General features: G+C 35.5%; 1 protein-coding gene across 1 annotated transcript; it reads right to left on the minus strand.

Annotated features, from left to right (window-relative positions):
- Positions 1-1725: 1725 nt before the first annotated feature.
- On the minus strand, positions 1726-5380 carry LOC127636703 (collagenase 3-like). Its single transcript, XM_052117378.1, has 10 exons — positions 5241-5380; positions 4874-5115; positions 4640-4788; positions 3635-3763; positions 3372-3533; positions 3083-3212; positions 2856-2989; positions 2359-2518; positions 2170-2273; positions 1726-2065 (listed from the first exon to the last, which is right to left on the minus strand). The coding sequence occupies exons 1-10, from the start codon at positions 5340-5342 to the stop codon at positions 1965-1967; spliced, it is 1413 nt and encodes a 470-aa protein (XP_051973338.1). The 5' UTR covers positions 5343-5380; the 3' UTR covers positions 1726-1964.
- Positions 5381-16753: the final 11373 nt, after the last annotated feature.

Raw genomic sequence — 16753 nt, forward strand, 5'->3', positions numbered from 1 at the left:
TTAAAAAGTCTTACGTTTGATGCACTGCATTAAGTGTTTTCCTTTAAGTTTTCAAATTATACGTTCCAACCACTGATCTTTTATATATATATATATATATATATATATATATATATATATATATATATATATATATATATATATATATAGATCAGTGGTTCCAACTGATAATTTGATTGATTTTAATTTAATTCAGTTCTTTAAATGTATTTATTTTCTAAGATTTCCTATATTGCTGGTACTTTTAAATGGGTTATATATTGCTTTGAGCGGGTTTGGTGGTGTTGGAAAGAATTTGAATTTTTTAGTTTTTTGTTAATTTGCAAACAAACTGGATTTTTTTGCACCAGTCGTGTCTGATTCTTACTCACTAACACATTTCACACTGGTAAACACAGACAGCAAAAGTTAAACACAACTACAACACAACTGTCATTGTTTACACACAATGACTCAAAATTGTTCACACTTCTTTATAATGATGAGAAAACGTGATGCTGGGGCCAAATTAATCTCTCCTTGACTTTTTGCAGTCATAATTTTTGAGATTACTGTAATATGTTTTTCATTTAGAGTGTTCTTTGTTGAGTGCTGAATATACAGACATTCAATACTGTATTACTTGTAGTAGAATATATTCACTGTACAACTGTAAGTTGTGATTTATTAGACTACAGTTTGCATGTGCACATGGGGACAAATATCTTACTTATTTGGAGAAATGTCCTCTGGTCTGCTGAAACAAATATTGAACTGTTTGGCCATAATTACCATCGTTATGTTTGGAGGAAAATGGGTGAGGCTTGCAAGCCAAAGAACACCATCCCAACCCTGAAGCATGGGGGGTTAGCATCATGTTGTGGGGGTGCTTTGCTGCAGGAGGGACTGGAGCACTTCACAAAATAGATGGCATCATGAGGAAGGAAGGAAAATTATGTGGATATATTGAAGCAAAATCTCAAGACATCAGCCAGGAAGTTAAAGCTTGGTCACAAATGGGTCTTCCAAATCGACAATGACCCCAAGCATACCTCCAAAGTTAGAAATGGCTTAAGGACAACAAAGCCAAGGTATTGGAGAGGCCATCACAAAGCCCTGACCTCAATCCAATAGAACATTTGTGGACAGAACTGAAAAAGCGTGTGAGGGCAAGGAGGCCTATAAACCTGACTCAGTAACACCAGTTCTGTCTGGAAGAATGGGCCATTCCAACAGCTTTATGTGAGAAGCTTGTGGAGGGCTGCCCAAAATATTTGACCCAAGTTAAACAATGTAATGCAATGGCAAAGGCAATCCTACCAAATACTAAAAAAAGTGTATGTAAACTTCTGACCCACTGGGAATGTGATGAAATAAATAAAAGCTGAAATAAATCACACTCTCTACTAATATTCTGACATTTCACATTCTTAAAATAATGTAGTGATCAAACTGACCAAAGACAGGGTATGTTTTCTATGATTATATTTCAGGAATTTTTAAAAACAGTTTAAATGTATTTGGCTAAAGTGTATGTACACGTCTGACTTCAACTGTATAGCATGTACAGCAACTGCAGTATAATGCTGACATTGCTTTGTCATGTTACCAAGTCAAACTTTCCACATAGGCTTACAGCACGTGTTTCGTTCACAGGTGTCTGGTAGATTAAAATAATAGGCCTAACAATAATGAAGATGTTGATAATAATTCTAATACTAATAAATGGAAAAATAAACATTCATAAAATGTTAAAGTCTTTATTTTTAAATATTAATCTTTTGTTTGGTTTGGTTATTTAGTATCACATACAAAAACTTCTGTTAGGGCTACTGGCTACCTAAAAATAATATCAATATATCTTTGATCAAATAAATACACAAGTTCAATCATCAATACTTTACTTTCAAATACTGGTATAGATTCAGATTTTCCTTCAGACAGGCAGTGCATTGCTGTGCTTTACCAAGAAACTCAACATCAGACTAACAGGGCAGAAAGTAATTGTTGTTAAGAACACGGAACAGCTTCTTGTTATTGGAACCAAATTCCAACAATTTTGGTCCGCTGAAGAGATAGTCGAAACCTAATAATGATAAAAGAAAGAATATAAATAGAGGTTTAGACATTTAGGATTATGTTTAAGATTTTATTTTCAGCTTTTGGTTATGTTTTTCTTTAAACCCATACCTTTGTACTGAAAGGCTGCAGTCACCTTCCCTGTCATTCCTGGGAACACTTTATCCAGCCGTTTAGGATAACCTTTTTCCATTCTCCGGTTCTCCTCATTATAACTGCACAAAGTTAATTATCTCCTTACTTGAAGATTCTTTAAAAACATGTTACTACTAACTCCATTAGAATAAGTGATTGATTTACCTATAAACCTGATTGTCAACGAAAAACATTATTTTGTGGGTATTTTCATCGTACAGGGCTGCATTGATTTTCTTCACTTTTTTAGGCAAATTGAAGCTGCTGAGACTCTTGGGATATCCCGGTACCATGTCATAGCCATAGAGAGCCCAGACCTTTTCACCTGACAAATGACAGCATTATCAAATGATGTTATTGTTTGCAACGAAAATGTATCTAGAATGTATGTATTCAAATTTATAGTCATCTTAATCATTTATAGTTTATTGCACTTATGAAGCCATTTGTAAATGTATAACTATCCTACAACATAATTTACAATATAATCATTGCTGTATTTTCCTGGCACAAACAAAATGAGGGCTTTTGAATTAATTAATCTAAATTAGGGTCACAATAATTACTTATTAAAAACACTACTATAAAATGTAGTTAGTTTAGAGGTATTGCTACTTCTTACTGGTTACTCCCAACATTGGCCATAGATATATGGTTTTTACCTTTGAAAAGGAAGACTTTGTCCTCAAAACTACTCTCAAATGCTGCATCAATACTATCTGGAAGCTCAGGCCAGAAGCTTTTAATGAGATGCTGTTCTCCTGTTCTACTCAAGGGGTAACTGCGCCAGAAGAAGCTGAAAATAAAGCCCAAAATCTGCAGGTCAGAATCAACTTTTCAAAGCTCATTTAGTAAGGCTGACACTAAATAATGTTTATTTTTTGTATACCTGCCCTTGAAGAACATTATCTCTCCACGCAGCATGGTGACAGCATCCAAAACAAGTTTAGGATCGCATGTATTCGGGGTAACTTGTGGTGTGGGTTTTGGTTCATTGGGGTCGACATCAGGGTTTGGGCCTGTTCATCAAAGATCACCATCATGTGCATTAGAAAGGTTACATGGGATAGACAGTGTCTGAATGTGATTACATTTGTTAAATAGAAAATATCAACCCAAGTGGCATTTGTGACAGTGCATTTAAGGATCACTAATGTTTGTAATTTGTGACAGTGTACCATAAAGAGACTGGATTCCATTGACATCATCTTGAGGGAGGGAGAAGGTACTGACATCTCTGTAGGCGTAGCTGGGATACATCAGTGCACCTGGATCCTGGGAATGTTCAAGACCCAGAGAGTGTCCAAACTCATGGGCAGCAACCAAGAACAAATTGTATCCTGAAGAATAAGTGGTCATGTGAATACATTTATTTTTTGTTCTATATAAGTTTGCGCATTGGTACAAGTTGAAGCTTTTTTTTTAATGAAACTGTACTCACCTTGAGGAGATAGGTAGGAAAAATCCTCGTCATCATCAAAATGGGCATCGCCACCAATACCCTCAAAAGGTGGGAAGGCGTGAGCCAGGAAACCATTTGGCCCATCAAAGGGGTAACCATCAGCATGATCTGGAAACAAGCAAGATATTTGTATTATGTGAACTGATAATAGTAAAATACATGACATCTAATCATTATATAAAAGGTTAACGAAAACCATTCTTCATATGGGTAGCTGACATTAAATACTTATGTTGAGAGTCACATGCTAAACTCCATCTGAAACATTTTCTTAGTTATACAATTTTTAAAGGTGCTCACACACATTTAGGCCAGTAAATTTCAACCTGATCATTTTGGATCAACTGTCTAGTCTCCAACATAAACAAGCTACTACTACAAAAATATAATATATTATTTACAGTGTTGGGTAAGTTACTAAAGAAAGGTAATCCACTACAAATTACTAACTACTCTAAAATTCTAATCAGATTACTTTACTGATTACTTCATTGCAAAGTAATCTCATTACTAATTAATTTACATTTAAGATAAATTCTCAAACACTTTTTTTCCACTCAAATTCAAAATGTCTATTTTCTACTTGTTCATTGTCGCACACGCTTCAGTTGTCACAGAAATGCAAACCGACATACATATGAACATATGAATTCACATTTTAACTGTATTACACATAAATAATATTTTTTAGGATTATTTGTGACCCAAGTAACGTAATTAAAAGTAACAACTTTTATTAAAAGTTAGTAACTGTAATCTGGTTACAAGAATTTTAAATACAATGTGTTGGACTACTTTTGTGCCTAAAAGTAATTAGATTACAGTAACTAATTACTTTGTAAACGAATTACACCCAACACTGATTATATATGACGTACATGGACATTACAGTATCTCTTATTGTAAAGAAAGATATTTAGCTAAAATTGTGATTGAAATTATTTTTTGTTTGCTATTAGCTAATGGTTAGTTTAAGAAACTGACCTCTAACTGCAAAGGAGATCATGATGTCAGCTGTGCCGCTGTGGATACGAGTGAATCTCAGTGGAGTAACATCTGCCCACACCTGCAAGGCTTTTTTAATGGACTCATCCACCTCGGCTTGCGACATGTCAGGTGTGTAGTTCTCAATCCTGGAACAAAGAGAGCAAAAGAAATGTGAATGTTAAGTTCTTTAAAGTCAGTTTTGTCTCAAACAAGTCTGTTAGCAGTTCTTACCTGTAGGTCAGATTATTTTTTTTCCACTTGTATTCCCCTCCAAAAGTCGAGTATGCTGCTACGTCTGGAACCCCACAGCGTGGCTTCTTCATCACATCCAGGGTCTCTGCATTCAGCTTTCCTGTTACCTGAAGTCCGAAAAACACTTGCATCTCTTTCAACCGTAGACTCAAATCACTTGAGCTTTTTAGTTTAGAGTGGTGGCTCTGCTTTTGGAGGCCATACAACTTGGTCAGGTAATTCTGTAAAAATAAATGAAAGTTAGTTTGCAAACAGAAAGTAAATAGCTGTTTTATTTTCAAGTATCTAAAAGTGTCATTAACTTTCCTAAAAGTAGCTAATAGTAAATTCATGGCGTGCACACTACCATTGCTATCTTCTCCTGGTCTTTATCAATAGGTGGTGCTATTGGGCTGGTGTAACCAGCGACCACCAACACCATTAGTACGAACAGCTTGGAGCTCCTCATGTTGCCTCTTCAAGAAACTGAAGCAGGTCATGTTTGCTCCCGTCTTAAATACACAACAGAATGAGTGATTTGGCAATACGAGACTGAGTCACAGTCCCACCTTCCGTCGCATAGAAGGAAATCAGGGAACAGCATTGCACCAAGCATAAAGTTTCAATAAATAAATACAGACAATAGGATTTTAATGAGCAATGAAGTAAATACAAATTAAATCAGTTAAGCTAAAAGGGAAGCTTTGTTATGCCTACAATGGCATATCTTTGTGGCATATATTAAACTATTATTTACACCAGGGGTGGTCAGCCTTTACTAACCCAGGGACCCTCCCACCCAGACTCATAGACAACTCAGGAACCACCTAACATACAAATTCTTGGCAAAACCTATTAATGTTTGTTAATGTTATTAATTACATTTGTTATACAGTATTGCTGAGAAAATTCAAATTATTTTGACCTAGTTTCCCAGTTAATTATTGTACCTTTATGTCCTTGATTCATTATCCTCTGTATTGTATGACTATTGTTTATAGGGACTATTAAACAAATATAAGAAAATACATTTAGAAATGTATAGAATATATGTATGTATGTAGGTATGTTGGTATGTATTGTATGTATGTATGTATTAAAACTCTATGTTTTATATCCGTCCATGGACCTCCTGCAGTGTCTTCATTTGAGCCCTAGTTTAAAACCCCGGATTTAAATATTAATGATTTACATATTATCTCAAATTTATTTGTTTTATTCATTGTAAAATTGGTAACCTGTATTTGTTACTTTAAGGAGCTTATCTAACCATTAAACTCAAAACTGTAAAAATGTGTTGATTCATTGATGTTAAATAATATTTTTAGCATGTTAGCACTTTTTCAGTGTTGGTCCAAAGATGTAATTTACCCACAAACATAAAATAAATAAATACTGTTATTTGCTATTATTTAAAAATTATATTAAATAAATAAAGAATAATTATATAAACCACATAACCATTCACATATATTATATGTATGCTTAAATGCTAAATATTCATATTTTATTTGACAAAAATATTAATGACATTTTCATTCAGACTTATTTAATGGCACAGTTTATCCATTATTTACAGAATATTTGCTAAACATCCTGTTTTTCTCATGTTTCATCTTCTTTAGGGAAACCCCTTTACATCCTGACAGTTTGCTGCGCTGTTGCAATGGGATGCATTACATGAGCAGATGAGATAGTACAGCTGTGTGTTACTCATTTGTAAAAGGGGCCAGAATAGACTGGTTTGTAACTGTTTCTTAAGGGTTTTTCCTGGCAGGTTCTCATTTATCCAGGACATCATTTGATTCCATCTAGTCTCATTTCGTTATATATTGAGGATGTTTAGCAACTGATGTTAGCTTGTGTTGAAATGGGACTAATGATCTGTATGTACTGTTCTGAGCAGACTTATGCACAAATGTAGGGAGAACTGAATGACTTCCTCAAGGCAAAAATCTTAAGATGATTAATCTCCAAAGACAGCATGCCGAACAACACTCATTGCATATCATTAGTAGAGGTATAGAACTTATTTTGAGTTTGAATACAATGCTTTATTTATAAATTACTGCATTTACTAATTAAAGAAAGACAACACTGTGTCTTTACGGAAGTTGGATTCAGACTGTGTGTAAATTTGCACGCAGAAAGGAAACATTTTACCAAATGTGTACAAACACACTTTCATCATCACACAATGTGTTTCTTGTTGTGTTCTTCCACCACCAATGAGGCAATTTATTTTCAAAATAATTTATTGAGAAATTTACAATATCGGGAATCATGCAACAGGAAACCATAATGCCAGAAGATGTGAGTGCAACAGGGAACTGTTGCAGTACTGATGTACCATCATTGCCAAATGTTTTTTAGAACTGGAACCATGTGTTTGCTGCCATCTGGTTTGGGGTTCAAACTCCAGTTTCTGTTGTCCTATGAAGAAATAAACACATCTTAGGTGAAAAAAAGGTTTTAAATATGGAAAATATGACCAAAAGTAATAGAAAAGGGCCCTCTCCGGACTGTTGCCGCAAAGTTGGAAGAACACAACTCATTAGAATGACATTGTGTAGCATAGCATTAAGATTGGCTAGCCATACCCTTTAATTAGAAGGGGGGTGTCTGCATACTTTTGCACATGTAGTGTATATTTTGGTATACTGCGTTTTACTACAAAAAATATCAGTGTCTGCGAAAGTACAGTAATAGATTTCTAAAAAAAAAGGGTAGTAGGCATCATCACTGGCTGATTTGGGTCACTGAAGAAAAGTGTTAAATTGTGTAGACATGCTGAAGTGTACTTTAGGTATTTCATACATATTGTGTGAATTGATTATACACATGGTTTTTAAACTTTCTAATTAAATTGAATGACAATATTTCAGTGTATCAACCACAAATAGCAACAATAATCAAGGTGAAGTTGTATAAGACTTTTTGTAGTCGTTACAAACAATCATGGGCCACTTCAGCATCCACGGGCCTGTCAATTCCTAGCCACTCATGAGCAATAGGTTTGGGGAAACCCTTCCATTATTTACCCTGCTTTTTCATTAAACCTTTATACATCAAAATAGACAAGAACATCCCTCAGAGAAAGATTTCAATGATTGCCAGCATCCAATTTGATTTCTTAACAATAAAATAACTTTGTCAAGCTGTTAGTGAGAATTTGTGAAGTGATTTCTTGTACCTCCAGCATTCTCCTCTAATAAAGAAGTCAGTGAGACGTGTTTCATGGAAATACAAGGCTGTATCGATGCTTGTAACATTGGGTGGGAATCCAAATTCAGATATGTTTCTTGGATAGCTATGCTTTATTTTAAGAGCTCATCTCCCAATATTCAGAACCATAATGAGACATGCAATATTGTAGATAGAAATGGATACAGTACTATATGTACACAGTAACAGTGTTGGGTAAATCCTCAAAATAAGTAATCCCCACAAATTCCTAATTACTTCTCTGGAAATGTAATCAGATTATTTTACCGATTAATCTAAAAGTAATCACATTACTAATTATTTTACATTCTAAAACACTTTTCCTAGGAAAGTTTTTGGTTTTCCACTCAAATGTAAAATTTCAATATTTCATTATTCATTGTTGCACACCCTTCAGCTGTCGCAGAAATGCCAACAGATGTAAATACTGTATTAATTCATATTTTATGTGTATTAAACATGTTACTTTAGTGCAAGTAATGCACTTAAAAGTTATAACTTTAATTGAAAGTCAACTGCAGTCTGATTACTAGAATTTAAAATGTAATGTGTTACACTACTTTTTTGTGTCCTGGCCAAATACCCCCTATTGGCCCCTACCTACCATGGCATCGTATTAATCTCCATCCCTGAATTGGCTACATAACTATACTCTCTCCTCTCCACCAATAGCTGGTGTGTGATGGGCATTCTGGCGCACTATGGCTGCCGTCGCATCATCCAGGTGGATGCTGCACACTGGTGGTGGTTGAAGGAGATTCCCCCTATACTATGTAAAGCGCTTTGAGTGCCTAGAAAAGTGCTATATAAATGCAAGGAATTATTATTATTATTTTTTGACTAAAGTAACAAATTATTTTGTAATCAGGTACACTCAACACTGCACATTATATACCTTACCTTTGAAAAATAACATGCTGTTTTTGTTTGTGTTCTCATAGGCAGCATCTATGTGAGCTGTGACGCCAGACCACAAACTTGTTATTAGTGTTATTCCTGTGTGTTCAAATCTGGGACGTACCTTCCATATAAACCTGCAACAGGCATCTTTAAAGGTTAGTTATTTTAGTACAATAATCAGTGGGTCTCATCTACTGATTGTGCATATATACATATTTGTGCTTAAAACCTGTGTGCGTATGGTTTCATGCAGAAATCATAATTTAACCACACATATTTTTTTCTCAATTTAGATTTTATTTAGAATCCAATGTAGAACCAACTCAAACCACATGTACATTTCTGGTGACCTTAGAAGCAAGGAATGTGTCTAAAATGTACACATTATATATACTGCATATATATATATGCTGTACACACTCGCCGGCCACTTTATTTGGTACACCTGAACATCTACTTAGTCATGCAATTATCTAATCAGCCAATCATGTGGCAGTAGTGTAATGTATAAAATCAAGCAGATATGGCTCAGGAACTTCAGTTAATGTTCACATCAGCCATCAGGATGAGGAAAAAATGGAATCTCAGCGATTTAGACCGTGGCATTATTGTTGGTGCCAGACGGGCTGGTTTGAGTATTTCTGTAGCTGCTGATCTCCTGGTATTTTTATGCACAACAGTATCTAGAGTGTAAAGACAATGGTGTTAAAAACAAAAAACATCTAGCAAGCGGGAGTTGTGTGGGAAAATATGTCTTGTTAATGATAGAGGTCACAGAAGAATGGCCAGACTGGTCCAAGCCAACAGGAATATGACAGTAACCCAAATAAACTCACGCTACTACAGTTCTATGCAGAAAATAATTTCTGAAAGTACAGCACACAGTTGCAAATCAGTGTGTGTGCCAAGATTATGGGCAGGGAACCAATGGCTCCAGGATCCGATGAGTGAGGAAGTCCGAGAGCATGTCCAAACCAAACAGCGAAGAAGTTGTAGCCTTTAAGAGAAGACACAGGTCTGTCATGTGTTACTGTAATCGTTATTTCAGCACAGTTGAGTATACAATGTATACAAAATTTAAGGTATACAATGGTCCCTAAAAAGTGTAGGCACACACACACACACACACACACACACACACACACACACACACACACACACACAATGATGCATTATATAATAAAATATCAAACCAAGGTGCATTTATTTTATAGATAACCCAATCACACAAAAATAATTTTTCAAATGATAAAACAATAAATATACTGTTAACAATTAAGACAAAAGCATTTGGAGTTTTCCGTCAGCTCGAACCAGTATGACCATTCTCTGTTGACCTCACTTATCAACAAGGCATTCCTGTCCGCAGAACTGCCGCTCACTTGATGTTTTTTGTTTTTGGCACCAAAACAAACTCTCAGAAAATCAGAAGTTACAGAAATACTCAAACAAGCCTGTCTGGCAAAAACAATCATGCCATGGTCGAAATCACGGAGATAAAAACAATTCTCCAGTCTGATGGTTGATGTGAACATTAACTGAAGGTCCTGCCCCATATCTGCATGATTTTATGCATTGCACTGCTGCCATACGATTGGCTGATTAGATAATTGCAGGAATATATAGGTGTATAGGGGTATGTGTGGCCATGTTTTAAGCTTGGCTCTTGTCAAGCACTCAGTGCAAGTACACAAATGTCTATAAAACATTCAAAACATAATTTTCCTAAAACTATCACTGCTATGGATCTGGTCTATTAGTTTCAAAACTCAATGTACATAAGTACATGTGTAGACTACTACCTCATTACTACCACACAGATCGACCTTTGCTAGGGTTCGAACCTGCAAAATTTTGGTCATGGATGGTCATGATGTTTAACAACTCACATCATCCCTCAAGGCCTCATTGCTCAGAATGAGTGTATGTATAGAAATGCATGTGGCTTCGGTAAAGTCACAACATTAAAGATGTTTGATTTGCGTAATATCACACTAACAAAGAGGACGTTGCCCAGAGGGCTGTTTACTGTAACTGTTTCAAGAATTTCACAGCTGTAGTCTGTCGTCTGTATCACGACAGAGAGAGAGAGAGAGAGAGAGAGAGAGAGAGAGAGAGAGAGAGAGACCCCCACACACAGGTGCAGATTTTATTTTCAGACCATAACCTACAGATAAACAAAATGTATAGGCTTGGAAATTATCTAAAGAAAAGAAAAGAAAGGAAGACCTTTGAATTCATTCAAATATAACATGCTTACTTTACTGTATCTGCTTGAATTGAATTATACTCTTTGTGCAGTTATACACAAAATAGTTCACCAAACCAGCTCAATGACACAAAACACCACCTGAAATGCAGGGATATTAACGGTGAGCTGCTTTATACAAATAGATCCATTCGAATAATGGATGTTCGTGTGATTACACACTAGTGACTTCCCTTTTGGTGTAATTGAGGATGCTGTGGTTAAGATTGAACCTGGGAAAGGCACAGATAACTTATGGTAAAATGTTTTGAAACATCATGTGACATAATATTGAGCTTCCTGCATTTCATGGGATGGTTTAGATCATGATTTTATGGATTAAATTAGTTGATGGAAATGGATCAGTAAAGCTTAATATGAAAGAATTAAGATAGATTACACGCACAACTAATTCATCCAAATGAAGATTGAATTCAGTAGCTTACTCTGAAAGCATTTATGCAACATTCATAATATAATACAGTATGTGTAATGCAATAAGCAAAAGAAGAAAAATAGGAACATCAAAAAATATTCTAATTATTTCAGCACAATTCCTGGATACATCACTAATGCTTTAGCATATCTGACCAAAGAAACTTCAAAAACCTGCACATACTATATAATTACTTGCAATGAATGACTATTGAAACATATACCAAAAACTCAAAAATATCCAATCCAGGAGAAATCAATGATAATCCATAGGTCTCTAGTTTAGGGGGTTGACTCCATGGCCACACAAAACACCCTAGTAACATGGCAGTGAGTGTTCCATGGGCAAGTACCACACACATTTTCTTAATAAATGTAAAAATCTAGTTTTTCATTGCTGATTTTGTCTTGTAAATACCTCTGCAAACTCCAGGCTGCCATCATTGGATAGTTCTACATACTGCAGCGGGGAGGCGTACAGAACATCAGGCTGCAGCAGTATGAGGATGCCTAACCTTAGATTCTCCATGTCTGTTACACACTCAGTGCTTTCGGCTCTCTATATCTGAATCCCTGACATCCAAACCTGAAGTATAGACTATCTGGAACACATCTTTAAAGTCGAAACAAGTCACACAGCACACAGTGGTTTTTAACATTGATTATATTTTTTTGTTGAATGATCCAAAGTTCTGAATTTTAATGAAAAGATTTTGCCCTATGGTGTTGGGTGGTACAAGGAGGAGTTTTCTATGTTTTTACAAGCATACAGGGAGCAATCTATCTCTATATGTGTATGTGTAACCTTGTTGTCTATCAAAGTTTAGTCCAGTCAGTATACATGTACCTTGTAGTTTTGTTCTAGTCAAGTCAGAGTACTTGTAACCTCGTGGTTTTTGTTTTGCTTTAGTCTTAGTCGTAGCCATAGTCAAGTTATATCAAGTCTAGTTTAGTTAGGTCTATGGTTTCTTGTTTTTGTGTCCTTTCACATTTATAGTTCGGGATTCTGGTTTCACGTTTTAAGAAATAAACTGCACTTGGGTTCATCTTAACTTTATCATCATCGTTTCTGCCTGTTTTGTCAACACCGTTACATCTTGGACTCTGGACTGATAATCCTGTCTAGATATTCAGCAAGCTTGTCTACTTTGAGTCACTGCTGACTGTTAATTAATTATTGTATGAGTAATATTGCAGTTATTATAGGACAGATGTGATAATAGACATACATGCCAGCCAGTACCACCCTTCTGAGTCTTAGTTCCTCTAAAGGTTTCTTTCTTAACTTTGCCATCATTTTTCCTTGGCACTATAGGCCTTTTTTTCACAGATAACAAACTGTTTAAATCTGCTTAAATGCACAGCAGTTATAAAATAAAATTGAATATATTACAATAGGACAGAGATTATTCTGATGACAAACACAGTCCCAGCCAAAGCTCACATCAAGCATCAGTTAAAATTTTGGATATACATTTACCAAGACAAGGTTAGTTAATGACTTAATGACACTAGTCTTATGTTTACGTTTATAAAGTTTAAGTCTTGCGTTCAAAACTTTTTTTTATGTGAGACAGAGACTTGCTCCATAGACATTCATTGTATGTGCACTGCTGTAAATGCTATTTTGGCTTGTTTTTAACAAAATGAGGGATGAGTCAAAATTATTTTCTGTGTAAATGGGCAGCGTGCACAACACATTAAAACCGGACAGAGATGTTGTTTGTTTATAATTTATGGTAACAGGTTTCACTGACTCAAAGATTCTAGAGAATAAATACTGCATATTTGTGCAAATCAGACACAGGCCCTCTCAAGGTCCACCGAAATCACCGCAGAGATTGAAAACATATGAAACAGCACATATTTGTCCTGTATAATAAAATGCTCATCACTTCCTTTCCACCTCCAGGTCTGGTTTGGTATCACAGTCAACACCTCTACATCTGCTTAGTAATCAGCATTATCAATAGCCTAGTGTTGGTGACACATAAAGGACAGTCTGTTGTTTCAGTATGTACAATCAGAGATTTATTTCCATTAACTGTGGTGTTTTCCCATTATCGATTACTCCTCTTAAAATAAACATGGATAAGGGCTGAGACCTACCGATACATATACAGATTTACTGGGTAGGTAACAGTAATCAGTACCAGTTTAGAAGCTGACTGACTCTGATTCAGTTTTTTGCTTTAGTTATTAGAATTCATGATATGAGTGTTTACTTGCAGATTTTATGTTATAATGTTATCTTAGCGTGTTTTTTTTATTATTATTATTTTTTTTTAATATGAAATACTACATTTTTATTTGTATGAAAGAGTGTTTTATGTGTAAAACCCTGTTTAAAAGTTGCCGCCACAATGCACAAACGCAAGGGCGTTTGGGATGGTTGCTACTGTAGGTCCTTGCTTGGTGTCAAAATAGCCCACCCCCCAAAGTACATCAAAATATCATTCATGTTCATAAATGTATGTGCTCAAGTTTAATATTAGGCTTAGGGGTATGTTTAAATCTCTAAATCTAAGTATAAACAATAGTAAAGCCTTATCAAGCACCACTAACAAATTAGCAAAAATGCTAAACATGTAGCAAAATATGTCAGGAAAAAAACACACTTGATCTGTTTTTAGTTTAGTTTGTTTGGTTTTGCTATTTATATTGAAAGCAATGCCATGTGAAAAAGACCATCATTCCACTGACCAGAACACAGCACATGAAACAGTGACTCACTATAGCTGTTAGCATGAGTGTTTCTCATTTTTAGTGGCAGTAAAAAGCACATGACAGCCAAAATGCAAACAAAACAGTTCATCCTATCATTCACAAAATTTATAGACAAGCAATGCTAAAGATTTCAAAATATGTTTATTCCACTACATTTACGTTTAAGCTATGTGTGTGTAAGTAAACTGATATTGACAACTGGTTTGGGTGATTGTTATCTAATATTTGACTTTTCTTACATTTACATTTATGCATTTGGCAGACGCTTTTATCCAAAGCGACTTACAGTGCACTTATTACAGGGACAATCCCCCCGGAGCAACCTGGAGTTAAGTGCCTTGCTCAAGGGCCCAACAGTGGCGTCTTGGTGGTGGTGGGGCTTGAACCCCCAACCTTCTGATCAGTAACCCTGAGCCTCAACCACTGAGCCACCACTGCCCCGGTGGGGCTTGAACCCCCGGCCTTCTGGTCAGTAACCCTGAGCCTCAACCACTGAGCCACCACTGCCCCATTCTTAAATATATATATATATATATATATATATATATATATATATATGTAGCAGGGTTCAGAATGAGGCACAGACAAAGGGGAAATGCTTCAACGTCCCCGGAGGGGTGTTTAATACTAGTCAGGTGTCTTTATACAAGAAGTGCAGGTGACAGTGCTGCAGATGGCTTGAAGTACTCTGTGTTTTCTCTGGTTGCAAAAGGCTGAGTCTTCGAGAGTGTGAGGGTGTAGGGGAAGTTGTTGTAGTGTGGTTTGCTGTCCTCGTGGCTTTTTAGTCTGAGTTTGAAAATACAGTCAGAGAGAAAAATTTGTTTAAAAAAAAATGTTGATGCAATCCAAAGTGCATTCGAACAGCAGTGAAACACTTTCTTATGATGTGTTACATTCATACGAACAGACAGAGAAGTAAGTTTGAATGAAGTTTGGAGCAGAAGATACTGAGGTACTGAGATACATACTGAGGCCATTTAAGCAATTCAAGACTTAACATTCAACCATACCTGAAACCTCTGACGTAGAGGGGTATTCCCCTGCTTACTAGTGCCTCCTAACTACAAACATTCAAACATGCTGAGGGTGGGAAATGAGTCAGCTTCATCTGTCTGACGTGACTTAATGACGGCTGTTGGCATGCACAGGTGTGTCCACAGGTAGAGTTTACTATAGTGACGCCCTGTACTGTTGATCTGCTGCCGGTGTTTTGCCAGTGGCCATGTCTTTTACTAGACATGTTAACCAGTTGAATCCAGTTGTAACCAGTTCTATTTGATTAAATGTGTGATAATAGGAACTATATAAATCAGCTATATTATAAAAGACATCAGTGTTCCATAATTAATTAATTATAATAATTATTATAATGAAACTATTATTAACTAGTTTTTGATAATTTTGAATAGTTTCTTCTTTTATTTCACATTGATGTCTTTTCTCATATTGCTGTTGTCGTTTTATAAAATCATAAAGCCAGTTGAGAAAGTGTACTACAGTGATTTAACGTTAATTGTTAAAAGAATAGTTCACCCAAAAATGAAAATTCTCTCATCATTTACTCACCCTCATGCCATCCCAGATGCGACATTCTTTTTCAGATGAACACAAACAAAGATTTCTTGTAGAATTGTTCAGCTCTGTAGGTCTATACAATGCAGTGAATGGATACGAAAATTTTTAAGCTGCAAAAGCATACAAAGGCACCATAAAATTCCAGTGGTTAAATCCATGTCTTCAGAAGTGATATGATAGGTGCATGTGAGAAACAGGCCAATATTTAAATCCTTTTTAACTATCAATTCCAATTTCACTTTTGTTTTTGGTGATTTGCATTCTTCGTGCATATCGCCACCTTCTGGGCAAGGAGGGCAATTTATAGTAGAAAATGACAAATACTGATCTGATCCTCCACACCTATGATATAGCTTCTGATGATATAGACTTGACAACTGGAGTCTTATGAATTAATTTTATGCTGCCTTTATGAGCTTTTTTGAGCTTCACAATTTTAGTCACCATTCACTTGCATTGTATGGACCTACAGTACTTAACTATTCTTCTAAAAATCTTTAGAAAGAAAGTCATACACATCTGGGAAGGCATGAGGGTGAGCAAATGATAAGAGAAATTTCAGTTTTGAGTGTACTATCTCTTTAAGGTAAATTTATACAATGTGAAGCAAAAAGTGTTACAAAAGTGATGCTTGCATTTCTAAAAGTTTTGTTTAAAATAAAACTGAATATATTAATATTCATAAAAGAAGAACTTGCACCAACTGATTAAAATAAAGCAAAACATTTTTAACAATATTGAATGTTTTGACAACACAGATTTTAATGGAC

The sequence above is a fragment of the Xyrauchen texanus genome, chromosome 44 (genome assembly GCF_025860055.1).
Source record: "Xyrauchen texanus isolate HMW12.3.18 chromosome 44, RBS_HiC_50CHRs, whole genome shotgun sequence".
In the NCBI taxonomy this organism is placed as follows: domain Eukaryota; kingdom Metazoa; phylum Chordata; class Actinopteri; order Cypriniformes; family Catostomidae; genus Xyrauchen; species Xyrauchen texanus.

Coding starts and splice junctions, on each gene's coding strand:
- LOC127636703 (XM_052117378.1), bottom strand. CDS start 5,342: ATGAGGAGCTCCAAGCTGTTCGTACTAATGGTGTTGGTGGTCGCTGGT. Junction 3,764..4,639: donor GATCTCCTTTGCAGTTAGAG/GTCAGTTTCTTA, acceptor GCTTGTTTCCAG/ATCATGCTGATGGTTACCCC. Junction 3,213..3,371: donor TGGAATCCAGTCTCTTTATG/GTACACTGTCAC, acceptor TTTGATGAACAG/GCCCAAACCCTGATGTCGAC.